Source organism: Labrus bergylta, chromosome 17 (genome assembly GCF_963930695.1).
Source record: "Labrus bergylta chromosome 17, fLabBer1.1, whole genome shotgun sequence".
Taxonomy (NCBI): domain Eukaryota; kingdom Metazoa; phylum Chordata; class Actinopteri; order Labriformes; family Labridae; genus Labrus; species Labrus bergylta.
In genome coordinates, this window is record NC_089211.1 from 20,719,216 (window position 1) to 20,734,003 (window position 14,788).

Here is a 14,788-nt window from a genome sequence, read left to right on the forward strand (position 1 = left end):
TTCTTCTCAGGTGGGATTGTGCTCAACCCTTCCTTCTATGGTACGTTTGGTCACACTGACACTATGGTCCATGAGATCGGCCACAGTCTCGGACTTTACCACGTGTTTCGAGGTATATCCGAAATCGAGTCGTGTAACGACGCGTGTTTGGAGACCGAGCCCTCGATGGAGACCGGAGATTTGTGCGCGGACACCAACCCTACTCCCAAATACAAGGGCTGCCACGATCCTGAGCCGGGCAACGAAACCTGCGGCTGTCGGCATTTCACGCACACCCCATTTAACAACTACATGAGCTATGCAGGTGAGATAAAACTTTCAGGTGTGTTTGATACCTCTTGCATGCAGATACCGACAAACACAGTGATCACTAAAGAGGAATTTGTTGAGTCTGTGCATACTTGGACAGGTGTGGAATTTGACAGACATTTCAGCGGGCTCTCCTTTTGTGTCATGTTTTGTGCAAAAGCTAAACATGAGTTTCTTACGTTCATTATGAAAAGATGGTGTTTGATTTAAACGGCTGTAAACCTTTACTTGTCTTGGATCAATTCAAAAACCCAATCACCTCTCCCTTACCCCTGTTACCTGCAGATGACGCCTGTACAGACTCCTTCACACTGAACCAGGTGGCGAGGATGCACTGCTACCTGGATCTCATCTACCAGACCTGGCAACCCGCCTCCAAACCTCCTCCAGTGCCCATGGCGCCCCAAGTGGTTGAGCAGCATCATAATTCAATCACCCTGGAATGGTTTCCACCCATATCTGGACACTTTTATGACAGGTGAAATGAGCTACATTGGTTGCCAATCAGACACTTGTGTGTATGCTAATACATTTGATTAAGAAGTATGACGTTATCGCTTGAGGTAATATAATCATAATGTTACTAAAGTAGGGTTTCTTTTTTATTGACCACACAACCTTAGAGTGAGCCAAGTCTTTAAAGGCACCAACTCCAAACAGCATTTCACTCATTAAATTGTACCTCTTTGTCACCAATGTAACTTATCTCAAATGAATGAGATGTATTTGGCCTGTATCTAAGTTGGTTGCTGTGCCTGTCTGTTGGTTTCCTAGAGAAGTGGGATCAGTGTGTGATAAATGCACTGAAGGGCGAGTTCTGCTGCAGTACGCCTCCAATTCGTCCTCGCCGAGACCTTGTGCCCCCTCTGGACACTGGTCCCCCCGAGAGGCCGAAGGTACAGTACAAGATACATTATTCTACACTTGATGTTGTAGGACGTTATTCCATTTAGCATGTTCATTGTTATTTTAAGTGTTGTACAGACTCCTGGAATGAAAGTTGAAAATATATATTCTCACGCACCCTTCCCTCTGCACTGATTATCAGTCTTAAATCAGTTTTTAACATCATCACCTTTCTCTACTGAAATCAAATTGAATACTCAAGCGAAAGCCAAATCCGCCTTTTATCCAAAATTTACAGCATGATTACCACATCTGAGGTTTTCTTTTTCTCTATTTTCGGGCGTCAATACTCTGACATGCTAAAAATTCTCAAAACTGACTCAACCTTAAAACATGCAAATGACTCACTGGATTCATGACACTTGGGTCGTGGGACAACATGGACGGATCAGTGAGGTCGCTTCCCACTGGATGGTGCTGTATGGTACAATTCCCATATGACAGCTCAGGCCCAAAAAAAAAAAAAACAAGGTTACAGATCATGTCTTAGTAGTAAATCCATCCTTTTTTACATCTCAGTTAAAGGGGATTTTAAGAGCTATAAATGCTAAAACAGGATCATTTTAAGCAGAAAAAAAGCCTTTTTTATCTTTTGTTTTTCTATTGTGAGGTATTTATGCCATAAAAATAGTTGTTGTCCCATCTGTGCAGCTCTGAATACTCTTTGTGCAAGCTGTTGTTCCCCCATATGACGCACTGTCTAATACATATTGAAATACATGTACTTTTAAAATCAATGTCAGTTACACTAGACATCATGCCTTACAAGGTTGTGCCAGACTCATTCCAGGTATAGCATGATTGAGAAAAAGTGTGTGGAGCTTTGTATATACTGTATATGCATTTGACCTGAACTTAGGAAAAAAATGTCCCCCTACATTGAGCTACACATCGACTTATTTACACCAGCAGATGTTCTCTTTAAATGAAGCAATCCTCTACCAGCTGTATTACTAAGCAGCTTGTTGCTTTAAGAGCATGTTGCAGAATGGGCTGTTTGTAACCTTAATGTTTCTACGCTAACAAGATTAGCCCTATTCGTTTATTATGTATAATGTGATGTCAAGTTTGTTAGCGCGTAAAGTGAATATTGTAGGTATCAGCTCAAGTGAATGCTCCGTAGAGGAAACAAATGTGCGATGCATTGAAACGAGGTGAGGCTATTTACTTGCGTTTTCATGATGGGATTCAAAGTCATTTCTTCGGTGACCAAGTGTTATGAACCGGCTTGAGGGGGGAAAAGGGAAGCAACAGTAAAACCAGATGCTGTTGGTGAATTCAACCTGCGATCTGCAAAGTCCCTTTGCACCTTTAAGAAAAAGCTAAAGACCCAGCTCTTGAATGGATGCTTACACACTCAATGATAATGGTGATAATATTGAGGATGCCGGTGTGTAGGATATTTAGAGTGGTTTTGATGCTGACTAGAATTTTCAAGAACAGCTGTTGATGTAGTTGTTGATGACAAGATATGAACTTTAAGTAAAACAAAAGTGCTCTTACTCTGTGCACTGCCTGTCAGCACCCCTGTGTCTGATCGGACTTGAAGCTGTGCGGTGGGGGGGGGGGGTGCAGCTGCAGCCGTGACACCAAGTAGTGCAGTGTTGAAAATACTAATGTTGAAAGTATAGAAAACTGCCTGTTTGACAAAATGGAAACACAACAAAGAAATGCCCCGCGACCAACTTAGAGTTCAGCGTCTTAAGTTTTCGATGAGTTCAGAGATAGCCATTTAGGAAACAGACACAATGAAGAAGAGCCGCGTGCTTCTTTAAATCATGATGAACCTAACTCGTACTGCACAGTGACCCCAAAACTGAGGGATGACCTGAACTGCGACCTCTGTGACCCGTTACACCCCTGATATACAATGAAAGCCCCAAAGTAATTGATCAATGGTTCATGAACATCTATAAAGACCATCGATTGAGAGATGTATGAAAACAACTTGCCTTTCTGAACTAAATTATCAATATTTTTATCATGCATAAAAAATACACTATATTGAATTGATTCAATGCATTATTTAAGTCACTCTTATTTGATTGTGACACTTTGTCTGATAGTTTGTGTGCATGCTGGTGTCTCTATGGATGCTCATAGATTCCCTCTTCACTGAGCCCTGCCGTCACACAGGCTATAGTGTGTGTACCAGGGGCAAGTCTGGGCTTGTCTAACATGCTGTGTGTGTAAACTGTACTCTATTTTCCCTCTTGGAAGGGGTCCCTGTTTGTGGCAGATCCCCATTCCCTGTTAGCTCTGTCGGGCCAGCTACTCACTGCATACTGCAGCTGCTGTTTCCTGCTGTGATGGTGTATATGTGTCCAACTTCCAAAATACATTCTGGCAAACTACAGACCCTCACTACAGCATGTTAAAGTATTGTATGAGTTTATTGCATACAGTCGCATTTTTTCCGAGATAAGCACATTAGCTTGTTCGACTGTGCAGGTGGGTCTCCTTGCACTCATCAGCATTCATGCATACTGTACACATGGCACCTGTTATCTAAGGATATGTTGGCTGTGTCCTCACACAACTCGACTTGGAAACACTGGCGTGGTCAGAGCGCTGGATTAACTCTCATAAATCTTGACTACTCTATGCCCCAGGGAGAAGTGGCTGCATTAAAAAAAAACAGCAAGAATGAAAAAAAAAAGGGAGAAAACACACATGGATACGGATTCAGGGAGGGGTGCGGGGTGGAAACCACCCAAGATAGTTAAGAGAATTGCATGTGGTTAGTGACATTCACAAGCGAGGTTTCTAGCTTGATTGAAAACAGCAGTGCGCATGAATGGAAGTGAAAGGTCCAGGATGTGTATATGCGCCGTCAAATGTAAAAATGTGTGCATGTTATTTTGCAGATGGAGGTTCACTTACAGAATGACGTTCATGTGCTTTTGCAATATGTGGAGCGTCCAAAACGTCTGCTTATGTGTGAATGAGGATAGTTTTTTTTTTACCCTGCTGGAATGAGTTTGGTGCTATATATGTCTTAGACATGATTGGAATTGTAGAAATGTCGAGTCATGAATAGCTGGTTCATGCAAGGTCACAAAGAGTTTGTCAGACATTATTAAGAAAAAACACAGGACTCAGTTCTGTCCTGCTCCATAGACGTTCCCAAAAAGAAGAATATCCCCTGTCTTTAACTTCACAGAATGCATGACACAATACAAAGTGCTCGAGGGTGACACTATAACATCCATTTTTACAATATCTGACCCAATGACTCTCAGTAAATTGTTCTCATCCACTCCAGTCTCTCTTTATTAATGCATGAGAAAATGGTCACATGTTTGATGTAGCTAGATCCCTTCATTTATTAAATTAGGATAGTGCACATTTATCAACATATTAGCAATTCACGTCTATGTAAGTATGCTGGAATTAGCACACTAGCTACATTTAATTCATAGTCCTAATCATGGCCAAAAGGCAGTTAAAGTGACTTTGTTATTAACAGCAGTTATTCAGTACCACACAATAGTTCTACAAGACAAAATTTTGCCAGTGCAACTTGAAGTGCAATTTAAACTGAGCAAGCAAACCCAAGCATTTTCCTGTACACTTACTTTCTGTCACAACATACTGACATCATGAAGCAGTGATTTAAGAGTCTGTTGATAGTTCCTTTGGTGGTATATTTGATTCTGAGGTATCAGCATAACCAATAGACATAGACAGACTGTTTGCTAACACTAGCTGTTTTCAGAACACCTGAGGCAGACAGCCATCTTTAAAAGTCCCGGTGCTGTTGTTCTTTACATCCCCGCCTCTTATCCAATTAAGTTGCTTGTTCTGAACTCACTGTTGTAAAATGTATGATAACGTATGCACTCCTTGTTGACTTTAATTGTCTCCCTTTAAAGTCTGCTCAGTTTAACATTTTGAGGTGTTTGTTTCATTCAATGAACGCAAAAGTAAAGCTTTTATTTAGTCTGCTTCCAGCCAATGCAGGTCATCGCTCTCATACTCTGAGTTACCTTTGCTTCCTTCATCAGTTTGTCACATCAGTGTATTTAAGCTTCTCTTCTTATTTTCACCGGTGTGTACTCAAAAGTAGCACTGCTCCATATGATGAAAAAACAGCTGCCAACTGCTGTGACAGATTAACCCCTGAAGTACCCTGAATGTAATATGACGTGACATTGGTTCCCAAGCCATAGAGTGTCTATCGCCTTAATAAAGCGTGTCTGTGTAGTGTCGCTCTGTTTGTGTGTGTGTCAGGGCAAAGGGTTAGAGGGGGTTGATGTCTGCGTTCTGAGTGAGGAAGTGTGTAACAGTGTGTGACAGTGAGTCATTGATAGTGAGAGCCAGAGCCAGACACTTCTTAGAAAGCATAAAGCGTGCATGCCCGGACATATCCCTGTCTGTTTATTCTTCCGGCTCTCTGGCTTTTTTTGAAGATCACTTATGATGCTCCAGAGCTGTCAGATTATGGCGGGAAATTGGGCCGGCACCAGCGTCTATCGTGAACATGATATTTATAAAGCAGCTAGTCTTTTTTTTTTTTTTTTTTTAGCAGATTTCAGTGGGTTGCATTAAAACATTGATCATGCTTTCTTAAGAACAGTGTTCTTACCTGTGCATGAAAAAATATTTCTAATTGGAGGACACAATTACTGATTATGGAATGATCTGTTGTTTGATCCAATCATTAAACTTAATAAATGAATAATTGTTTTTAGGGGGCTGATAGGACCGACCCGAGTCTGTGTGTTAGTATGAACTAAGTAATTGATTGTAATACAGTAAAACATACCACTTAAAAAGATATAGAGCATTTTTCTGGTTGCAACGCTGTCGGATTGTCTTTGTAAAATTCCCAAAGGCGACTTAAAGGACCAGGGCAAAGTCACTACCAGAACTATGAGTTCTTTTGTTGTTGGTTTGTTATGTGTTTGATAATCATTTTTGGCCACTCTGAAATGTTTAAATCATTTCATCTGGCAATCATGCAATTTAGTTGCTGGGAATTTATTCAAAGAGCAACCTCTGGTGTTAAAAAGATAAAGTGAAAGTGGAAGTGAAAGTGGAAAAACTTGCAGTTCTTTAAGTGTCCACTTGAGGCTGGCTACTGAAACCCTCGAAGTCACATACACACCCATTCTAAAATGTCAATTTTATCAGCAGAAATAAATATGTATGTGTGTGTGTGTGTGTGTGTGTGTGTGTGTGTGTGTGTGTGTGTGTGTGTGTGTGTAACTCAAACGTTTGACTGACGGGCCTACCATTGTAGGGAGTAGCTGTAGGCTTAAGGCCTGCCTTAGATCCCGCTCTTTGCCTGTTAGTAAAATGACTAAAAGTCCAAGTGCAAAAGTCCTCTTCAGAAACCATGTGATGTCACTAAGACTACGTCCATGAATTAGACAATCTATGAGTGTATTTTGAAACTAGCCATGAGATTCTTTCCGGGAAAAAAACCCTTAGGGATTTTAAATATTCCTATAACAACAGAAACAATGGCTTATGTTGCACCAATTAGCCTACAACTCCATGATATTCAATAAACATCACTTCAAAAAAGAATGGATGTTAATGTTAAAAGACTTTACATCAGCTTATCTGCAGGGAATGAATGGGTCTTATTTAAAGACTAGGTCTGGATGGTCCAGTCACCTTGTTTCCCCTTCTCCAATATAAAGGAACTATAGATCCAACACTTAAGATCTGGGCTGTTTGTAGAAGTAAGCAGCTTGCTTCTACAAACATCAGAAGTAAGCTCTTTTGATGGCCCGTTGCAGGTAGCTGCTCTGTCAGCAGTGAAACAGATGATTAAATATAAATCATAATGGATTGAAAGGCGGTTACAAACCCTTTGCTTGCACATGTTGTCCTGCCAATCACAGATACAGTACATCTCAGAAAATACAGTTTGCAGTGCCTAAGGTAACACAGTGGATGACACCGCTGTTCTGTCTCCTCTTAAATCTCCAACCACATTAGCAACAGCGCCAAAGCAGGAGTAGGGCCCATCATAACAGCTGACATTACAAAATATTTTCAGTGGCTTCAGCTCCCTTCCTTGCAAACTCAATGAAAATCTACCCAGTAAGCCGGGACTACATGAGCTGAGTGAAGCCAAGCTCTTGGAGTATCTCAGTTCATTTTCTCCCATCCTCCCCCCCCACCCTCTTTCTCCCTCCCTCCCTCCTTCTCTTTCTCTTTCTCTCTGTCCCTCGTTTTCTTTAATTCACCTCCACTCTGGCCACACACGCACTTACAGTACAATAATAAATGTGTTGAGATAATGTGGCTTGGAAACCGTATTCAGTCCTCACTTGATTAAACACTGGAATTTTGCACGGTGCCCAGAAATGAGGTTAGCAAATGGCTTCGTTGGTTGCCAGCTTGGAAATGCACAAAAGGAAATCGAGGGAGAACATAGTGTCTGCTGCTTGCTGGCTTCTAAAAGTGCTTGATGAATGTTAGTGTACGTCACTTGGGATAATGCGAGTTAGCTGTGTGGACTCCAAATATGGCTGGAGTGTGACTGTTAGGCGTTGTAATGACTGTGCTGAAGTGAGAACCCTGCACCAGGCCCCTCTTAAAAGGTACACACCTCAGCTCTGCCTTTCCTCTGCAGATGGACTCACAATGAACTCTCAGTTTCACCTCTACCTTGATGTTGCAAGAAGTGTTGGTGCACTAACAAGATCACTAATGCAAAATCTTGATCTGTCAGCACTTCCGAGAACACTGATCGCTTTAGTGTGAAACAGCTGCCTTACTTCTCTGCATCCTAAATCTGAAGACCTGTAGCACAAAAATGTGCATGAATCTTTTACTGATTCATCCCATAGTGTAAGTTCTGCCAAAAGTGATCCACAAGGTGGCTCATATTACGTACCATTCCAAGCCAGCAAACAGGGCTACTTACCCTTATAAATATTGAGAATAGTTGGAGTGATTTGGCCCCAACATGATTTATCCACTTTACCAAGTACAATTATGAGACTTTGAGTGCCAATAACAGAAATGTCATGTTATTTTAGGGATCGGCCAGGTAGGTATTGCTTATTGGGTCTGATTTACATCTAACATTGTTATCTGCGAATGATTTGAGGTTGTAGTTTGAGTGGTTTATATGTTGAGTGTGAACATCTGTGTCTTTTTGTAATTCTATCCCATAGGCCCTCCAGATGTGGAGCAGGCTTGTGAGCCAAGTGTGCGCACCTGGAGTCCCAACGCAGGAATCGAGCAAGGTGTTGTCGGCCTGTCGGAATGCCCCCTCCAGGGCTGTATGCTTCAGCTGGAGTTCCTCTACCCGCTGGTTCCCGACTCCCTGACTGTGTGGGTCACTTTCTTCAGTCCCGAGGAAACGGCACTACCAGCAATCCACAACATCTTACTACTGACTGTCAGGGGGAACAACATTTCTTTGGGCCCCAGTAATGTCTTCTGTGACACCCCACTAACTCTGAAGCTAGACATAGAGGAAGAGGTGTACGGGGTTCAGTTTTTCACAATGGAACAACACCTTGAGATTGATGCCACCCTCATGGCATCCAAGCCAGACTGTGCACTCTGTCGGCATTGCCAGCCACTTCGCTACCACCTATTGCGCCAACCTCCCTTTAACCATGCTCCACACGGTCTTTTGTTGAATGAACCTACCCGACGATACACAGACAGGTGAGTAAACTGATGGATGGATATTAATGCTCACAGATCTGAATGTGTCAGCCAGATGCATAAGACTCCATATGGTTGTGTCTTTGTTTTGATTTGAAAGCCAAGCATTTAAACAGAGGAAGGTAGTCTAAAGATACATTGCACATGCTTTAGTTTGAAAAAACTAACAAAGCATTTCGGTTTTTTAAGTTTAGAATGGCTGAGTGACTGCCATTTGGCTTCCTGCTTAAGTGATGTTATTAGGGTATTTTGGACGCCCTAGTAAGAAGCCGTTTGTCTGTCTGTGGAATGCATCCACAAAAAATATTGGTGTAATACCAGATATCCTTCCCAATACCCCCAGGAGCGCTAGCTAGCCACCACTGCTTCTGCAGTTTCAAATCTCCAGTCCAACATTTGTTTCCTATGTCACAGGTCAATGCCTGCCCACATTTGTTTTTTTCCATGTTCCATGAAGCAAAGGCAAACAGATGGCTTGTTAAAGGTATTATCCGCACACTGTGGTGAGAGTTTAGTGCTTTGCTTTCATGGAATTTGCTGACTCGATAAAGATTATGCTATACATGGCACCGCTGCGTGTTATGCCATCTCACTATCGTGCTGTCAGTGCGGTTCACATGAGAAGGAAAGTGCTTGATAACGGGCGAAAGGGTGAGTATGCATGTTATGCAAGATTGAGTGATGATACCCTAGTCGCATTAAGTGGACTTACACAATTTCCTGATTGTGTGGCAGTGACTGGTAGAAGGCTGTCTGCAGTAAAGACGTATTTATTTGGGGTTTGGCACACTTCAGTGATTATTGATGTACTGTAGGTAGTTTCGTTGCTGTGGTATATTATACTAGCTGTGGTTGCATTCCAGTGGTGGTGGTCAGTGGCACTGGCTGACTATTTTCTGTAGTGAGAGCATATGGGATCTTGTCTCTCTTAAGAATTCTAGCCACCAATTTCTTTAACATGTTCCAATTTAGTATAAGTGCAACACCGTAAAATATACAACATGAGATATATTGCTCTGTTTATTTTGTCGGCATTTACTTAGAAAAGTTGGGACTAAAAATAAAAGATAATGATGCAAACAAGAGAGAGCATTGTAAAGGGATACTTTGTGGGGATGGTTAACTCCAGTGTTTAAGCATCAGTAAATGGTAAATGCATTGATTTAGTGTCTTACTCTTTTGAGACCGATGCTAGGGAAACCAATACATTCATATTTTATTGTGCTTTGGGATCTATCTGCATTTCATTGCTCTACTCAAACCAAAAAATAAATGACTGCAAGCAGGTTCAAGAAGGTACTACTGTGGCCTTTTAAACACATAAAAAAAAAATATATATACGTGTCCAAAAGGAGAACCAAAAGTCAAACTGTCTGACACATTGTTCTAATGGCTAACATGAAGCCTCATCGCACTCAGTGTGTCACAACAAACATAGCCTTTGACATGGCAAAGGGATAGAGCAAAGTTCACTCAGATGTTTTTCACATGCCAAAAATCTGATGTTAAGTGCTCTGTTTGATCGCCTCGGCCCTGCTGCTGAAATGCTTTGTTGACCACACAGTAAGCTGCTTCTTCTTGCAACATGTTTCGCATGAGGTTGAATTGAGCGATGGAGGTCTAGATGTGGGGGGTGATTGACCTCCCGCTGGCGGGCCACTGGCCTTCACCTGAGCCGGGGCGAACTGAGCAAGAGGACAACTGACATCTTGGCTTCTTTGGCTCCATCCATGGGTGGCGGTTTGTTTAGAATGGCTAAGGGCTGGGGGGTCAGTGTGACAGAGTAAATTATGGTGGGAAGTAAGAAGGGTGAAGTGAAGAGGAGACGCACGGGGTGGAAGGTTGGACCAGTTGGGGGTAAATCATTGCAAGGCTCAAGGGGGCCAATAGGTGATGGAGGAGAACATTAGGGGGTCGAGAAAGTATGAAGAGAGAGGGTAGAAGGATGGGGTTGGTTTGACCCCATTCCTCTGAGGCACCCTGGCCCATTGGCTAATCCTCTTCCTGATGTGGGATTCAGAGCTGTCATTCAGTCAAAGCCGATCTCAGAGCTGATGTGAAGAGACCTCCCAGCCAAAAGAGAGAGAGGGCAGCTCCCACCACTATCACCACTACCACATACCCCCGCTGTAATCGGACTCCTCCTTGGCCCTAATCAACTCTTGCCCATTGTAGCCCAACACATAAAGTCAGCTGCAGCTTGAGAACTCAGTTTACCTTCTGCCTACTTTTAAAAAAAATGGGTCAAGATCTGAATGTTTGTTTGCAATTTTGAAAAAGTATGTGCAAGACAACTTACTTTCTGAAACCAACAAATCCATTTACACGTGAAAGAAGTGCAACATGATGCTGTTTGATTGGGAGCCACATCTGAACATGGAAAGACCCTGCCTGAGAGAATTTTTGTTTCATTGGTATTGTCAACAACGATAAAGTTATATCGAAATTTAAACTGCATTCATCCTGAATTTAGACCAGCTTTTAGCGTCAGTGTAAGACAGAATCAATATTTTAAATAAACTATGAGAGATTTGGCAACACTTTTAGTTTCCTCATAAATGTTAATTCCCTCTCATCACTCATTGATTTTGCTTCTTAACATCCTGCCATCCCCCGCCCTTAAAGGAAGTTGGACATTTTGAAATGAGCCTTGCGTAATCCTCCTAATATGAAACATATTCTTGGGTTGCAGACAGAGTGAATAGTCCTCGTGGGGAGTCTTAGGATGTCTGGTGCACTCACCAGGATTTCTCCAGCCCTCCGTGTTCCAGGATATAACACAGATAAATTATATAGGAATCAAACGGGATGTGAAGAAGGAAGATTTAATTTCTTGGGCTGAGGCTGCAGGTGATACATTTTACACTAGAGAAGTTGCATTAAAGTCACTTAAGAGACTTATCAGCAATCTATTTCATTATTAAAAACACCTTTTTTTTGTTTTATGTGTGTTTGCAAATTTGTGGGCATACACAATAAATGCACCATGGTAAAGTAAGGCTTTGGCTGTGAGCTGGATGCAAGCTGTTATTCAGGTAAGTGGTAAAGAGGGAACTGCTGTATCAGGCTCTTTAGTTCAATTTATGTCCCGCCAATGTCACAAAGATTTGGCTGTGAAAGAATTAAAACTGACTCTAACCCCTTCTAAAAAGAACGATGTATGTACCTCTTTTAGCGATAAACATTTGTTTATTTGTTGATGTAAAATGGCAGTGAAACCTCAAATGCATGTCAGCTGCCATGCTTAGGGAGGGAGAATTGCCCTGTTTGTTGTCCTTGCAGGCTCAATTATGATATTTTCTCAACTTCCTTAAATGTATCTGCTTTTCTCATCTGGGATCTCTCAGCCAAGAGCAACAAACAGCTACAGAACGGAAACACATCCATATGCATGCTCACACATGAGCCTAGTGCGCACAGAAGTGAAAGGGGGAACACACACACAGGCGATCGCAGGCACCCACCGAAACTGTTCCCGCGCTCAGTAGCAGACACATCCATTAGCACCATGCTCGCAGGTAAAATCACCTGGTTCAAACATCTTTGAAAGGCATATTACCGTGCCTGACTTTGAGCTTGAGCCAAGATAAAACCTCTGTTCCTGCAGGGCTCCATAAAAATGAAGGTCTGGATGCACCAAGTAGCATAAATTGTGAAATCTTAAGGTGTGAAACTTTGTCTGTGACTTTGTAGCATGATTGACATACCATAAAACCTTATTACAGATAACAGTGTTTTCTTTGAATTCATGTGTGAGACAAACTGATAATGCTCGCTGTAAACCCCAACACAGATTTATTTTTTATTGCTGTCCCTGTCATTCTACATGTCAGTCTACCAAGAGGTGAGAATCGATAGCACTGTGATACTGTACTGTCCCCTAAACAATGAGCTTTTTCATATCCTGTGGTTTACAAAGCTAATGTCAGAAATTCTGCCTCTTCTTGGTTCTGATTGGCCAGTAGAGAAAGAAGTGACATTGATGCGCTGTGTTGTTCCTCAATGTGAACTATTCTCAACTGAGCTCACTGTGAGCTTAGCAACAGAACATATCTGATGCCTACCATCCTTTGTGTTGAGGACGTTGAACGCTTCAAAACACTGAACTTCATTGGTTTTGAAAATTGTTGCTGTCAGCGCAGGATTTGCGTTTATATTACAAACTGTGCACTCAGGCTCGACGCAGTTTTCCTGAAAGCCACCAAAGTAACGGGGACAATATTACTACTGAGTTTTATGTGCAGATATCTCTGAATATATAACAATTTTTGATTACCTTCAGTTTTATCTACAAATGGAATTCATGTGCTTTCTTGCTGAAAAGTAATATCTTGCACTTTTTCTTTTCCTTGTCTATTCTGTGTTTGCTCTGCTCAAAGATAAAGTCTCCCACAGCTTGACTTTTCCAGGGGCTAAACTAATTCAATTAGTGAGGGCATGTTTGAGTGTATCCTGGAGTTCCACTAACATGAGCCAACATCGCAGAACAGGACACACTGAGGTATAAAAGAGACTCTGTCAGGTCAAACATTCTGTGTTGATAATAATAAGGCCAACATAAATATCTCATCCTAGGCATAGTTTTTCACTGTGGGGGGAAAAAAAAAGCATTTTGTTACTTGATCTTTCGGTCCATCAGTTTTTATATTAGGAAAGCACGGTCAACTTCAACTTGGTCTACTTTTATCTGCTGGAATGTGATGAACAAACATGGCAGGCATTGAGAAATGAAAATGAGGGGAGAAAACAAAAGCAATGGATCATTGTCAGACATGTCGTGAGGAAAATAAACATTACTGTCTTCAAAATAAATCACTTGAAGACGGGTACAAGATCATGCGTACTTAAGAGCAAACATGAACTTGTACACCTCAGGCTGTTTTTTTGTGTGTTCATTGGTACATAAAAAAATGACTACTTTATTAAACCTGTCTTTTAGAACATTCTGGTATTATTGGGCTGCAATTATATATAATGAACAGTACTTTTCTATCTTAATGGACAAAAATGTGCCTCTCGTTCACCCATTCAAACACACACACTAAAACACACAGGCACTCACGCACTGATGGCAACCAAGCTGGCATGCTAGCAACATGTGATTCATAAGTATGCCCTCATGTTAATGTGAGCGGTACGATATCGCTGCATGCATGTCACTGTAGTTACATCACCGCAGAGGGCATTCCAAAATGAGGCATACTGTACTTGATGGTCCACATGAAATGATCTAACTTACTGCTTCTATTTAGCCCTATTTACTGATGTAACCCTCGGATATACATGATTCCTGCCGTCTACTTTACCAATACAAGCCATGATTATACACAACAATCATACATTTCCATCTACTTCAACTTGCATTGATTAACAAAGAGAACTTGTATCATGCACATTCCACAGCTCGTTTTCTCAATGGTCCCAACAAAGTCGTTTTTTTTAAATGAAGCTCCATTATTTTGGGGGCATCTTTTTACCACAAACCTTTTCTATTGTTCCACTCCACATTTTTATTGGACACATTTTCTGGGACTTTGTTTCCAATTTCTTCAGTCTATCTAAAAATCTATCCAGAAATCCAGAAATCTATTCTAGTTCTTCAGTTAAACCATTCTTCCACACCTGCACAAACATCCTATGGTCACATAGTGCCTTAAAAGACATTACTTTAATACAAATTTTAAACATGCCTTCATTGATTATATGAAGCGGTCTGCAGAAGAGAAAGCAACCAAATGCTTTCCTCTTCGTTATTTTATTGAGTTCAGCGCTCTCTGTGGGGACACACACAGAAATTTGATAAATGGATTCGGTGTAATAAAAAAAAGTAGAGCTGTAAAAACAGAGACAGACATGTAAAACAAAGTGAAAAATCCAGCCAACAAACTTTTGTCAGAATCAACAGGAGTGTCTACATACTACCTTAAAATCC

The 14,788-nt window shown here is 41.5% G+C and overlaps 1 protein-coding gene across 1 annotated transcript in view; it reads left to right on the forward strand.

Annotated features, from left to right (window-relative positions):
- Positions 1-14,788, forward strand: part of pappaa (pregnancy-associated plasma protein A, pappalysin 1a) — a 98,016-nt gene that overhangs the window by 18,613 nt on the left and 64,615 nt on the right. The window contains exons 4-7 of the mRNA XM_065965781.1: positions 11-304; positions 595-787; positions 1,084-1,205; positions 8,355-8,856. Of these exons, the coding sequence (XP_065821853.1) occupies positions 11-304; positions 595-787; positions 1,084-1,205; positions 8,355-8,856 (1,111 nt within the window). The remainder of the gene's footprint in view (positions 1-10; positions 305-594; positions 788-1,083; positions 1,206-8,354; positions 8,857-14,788) is intronic.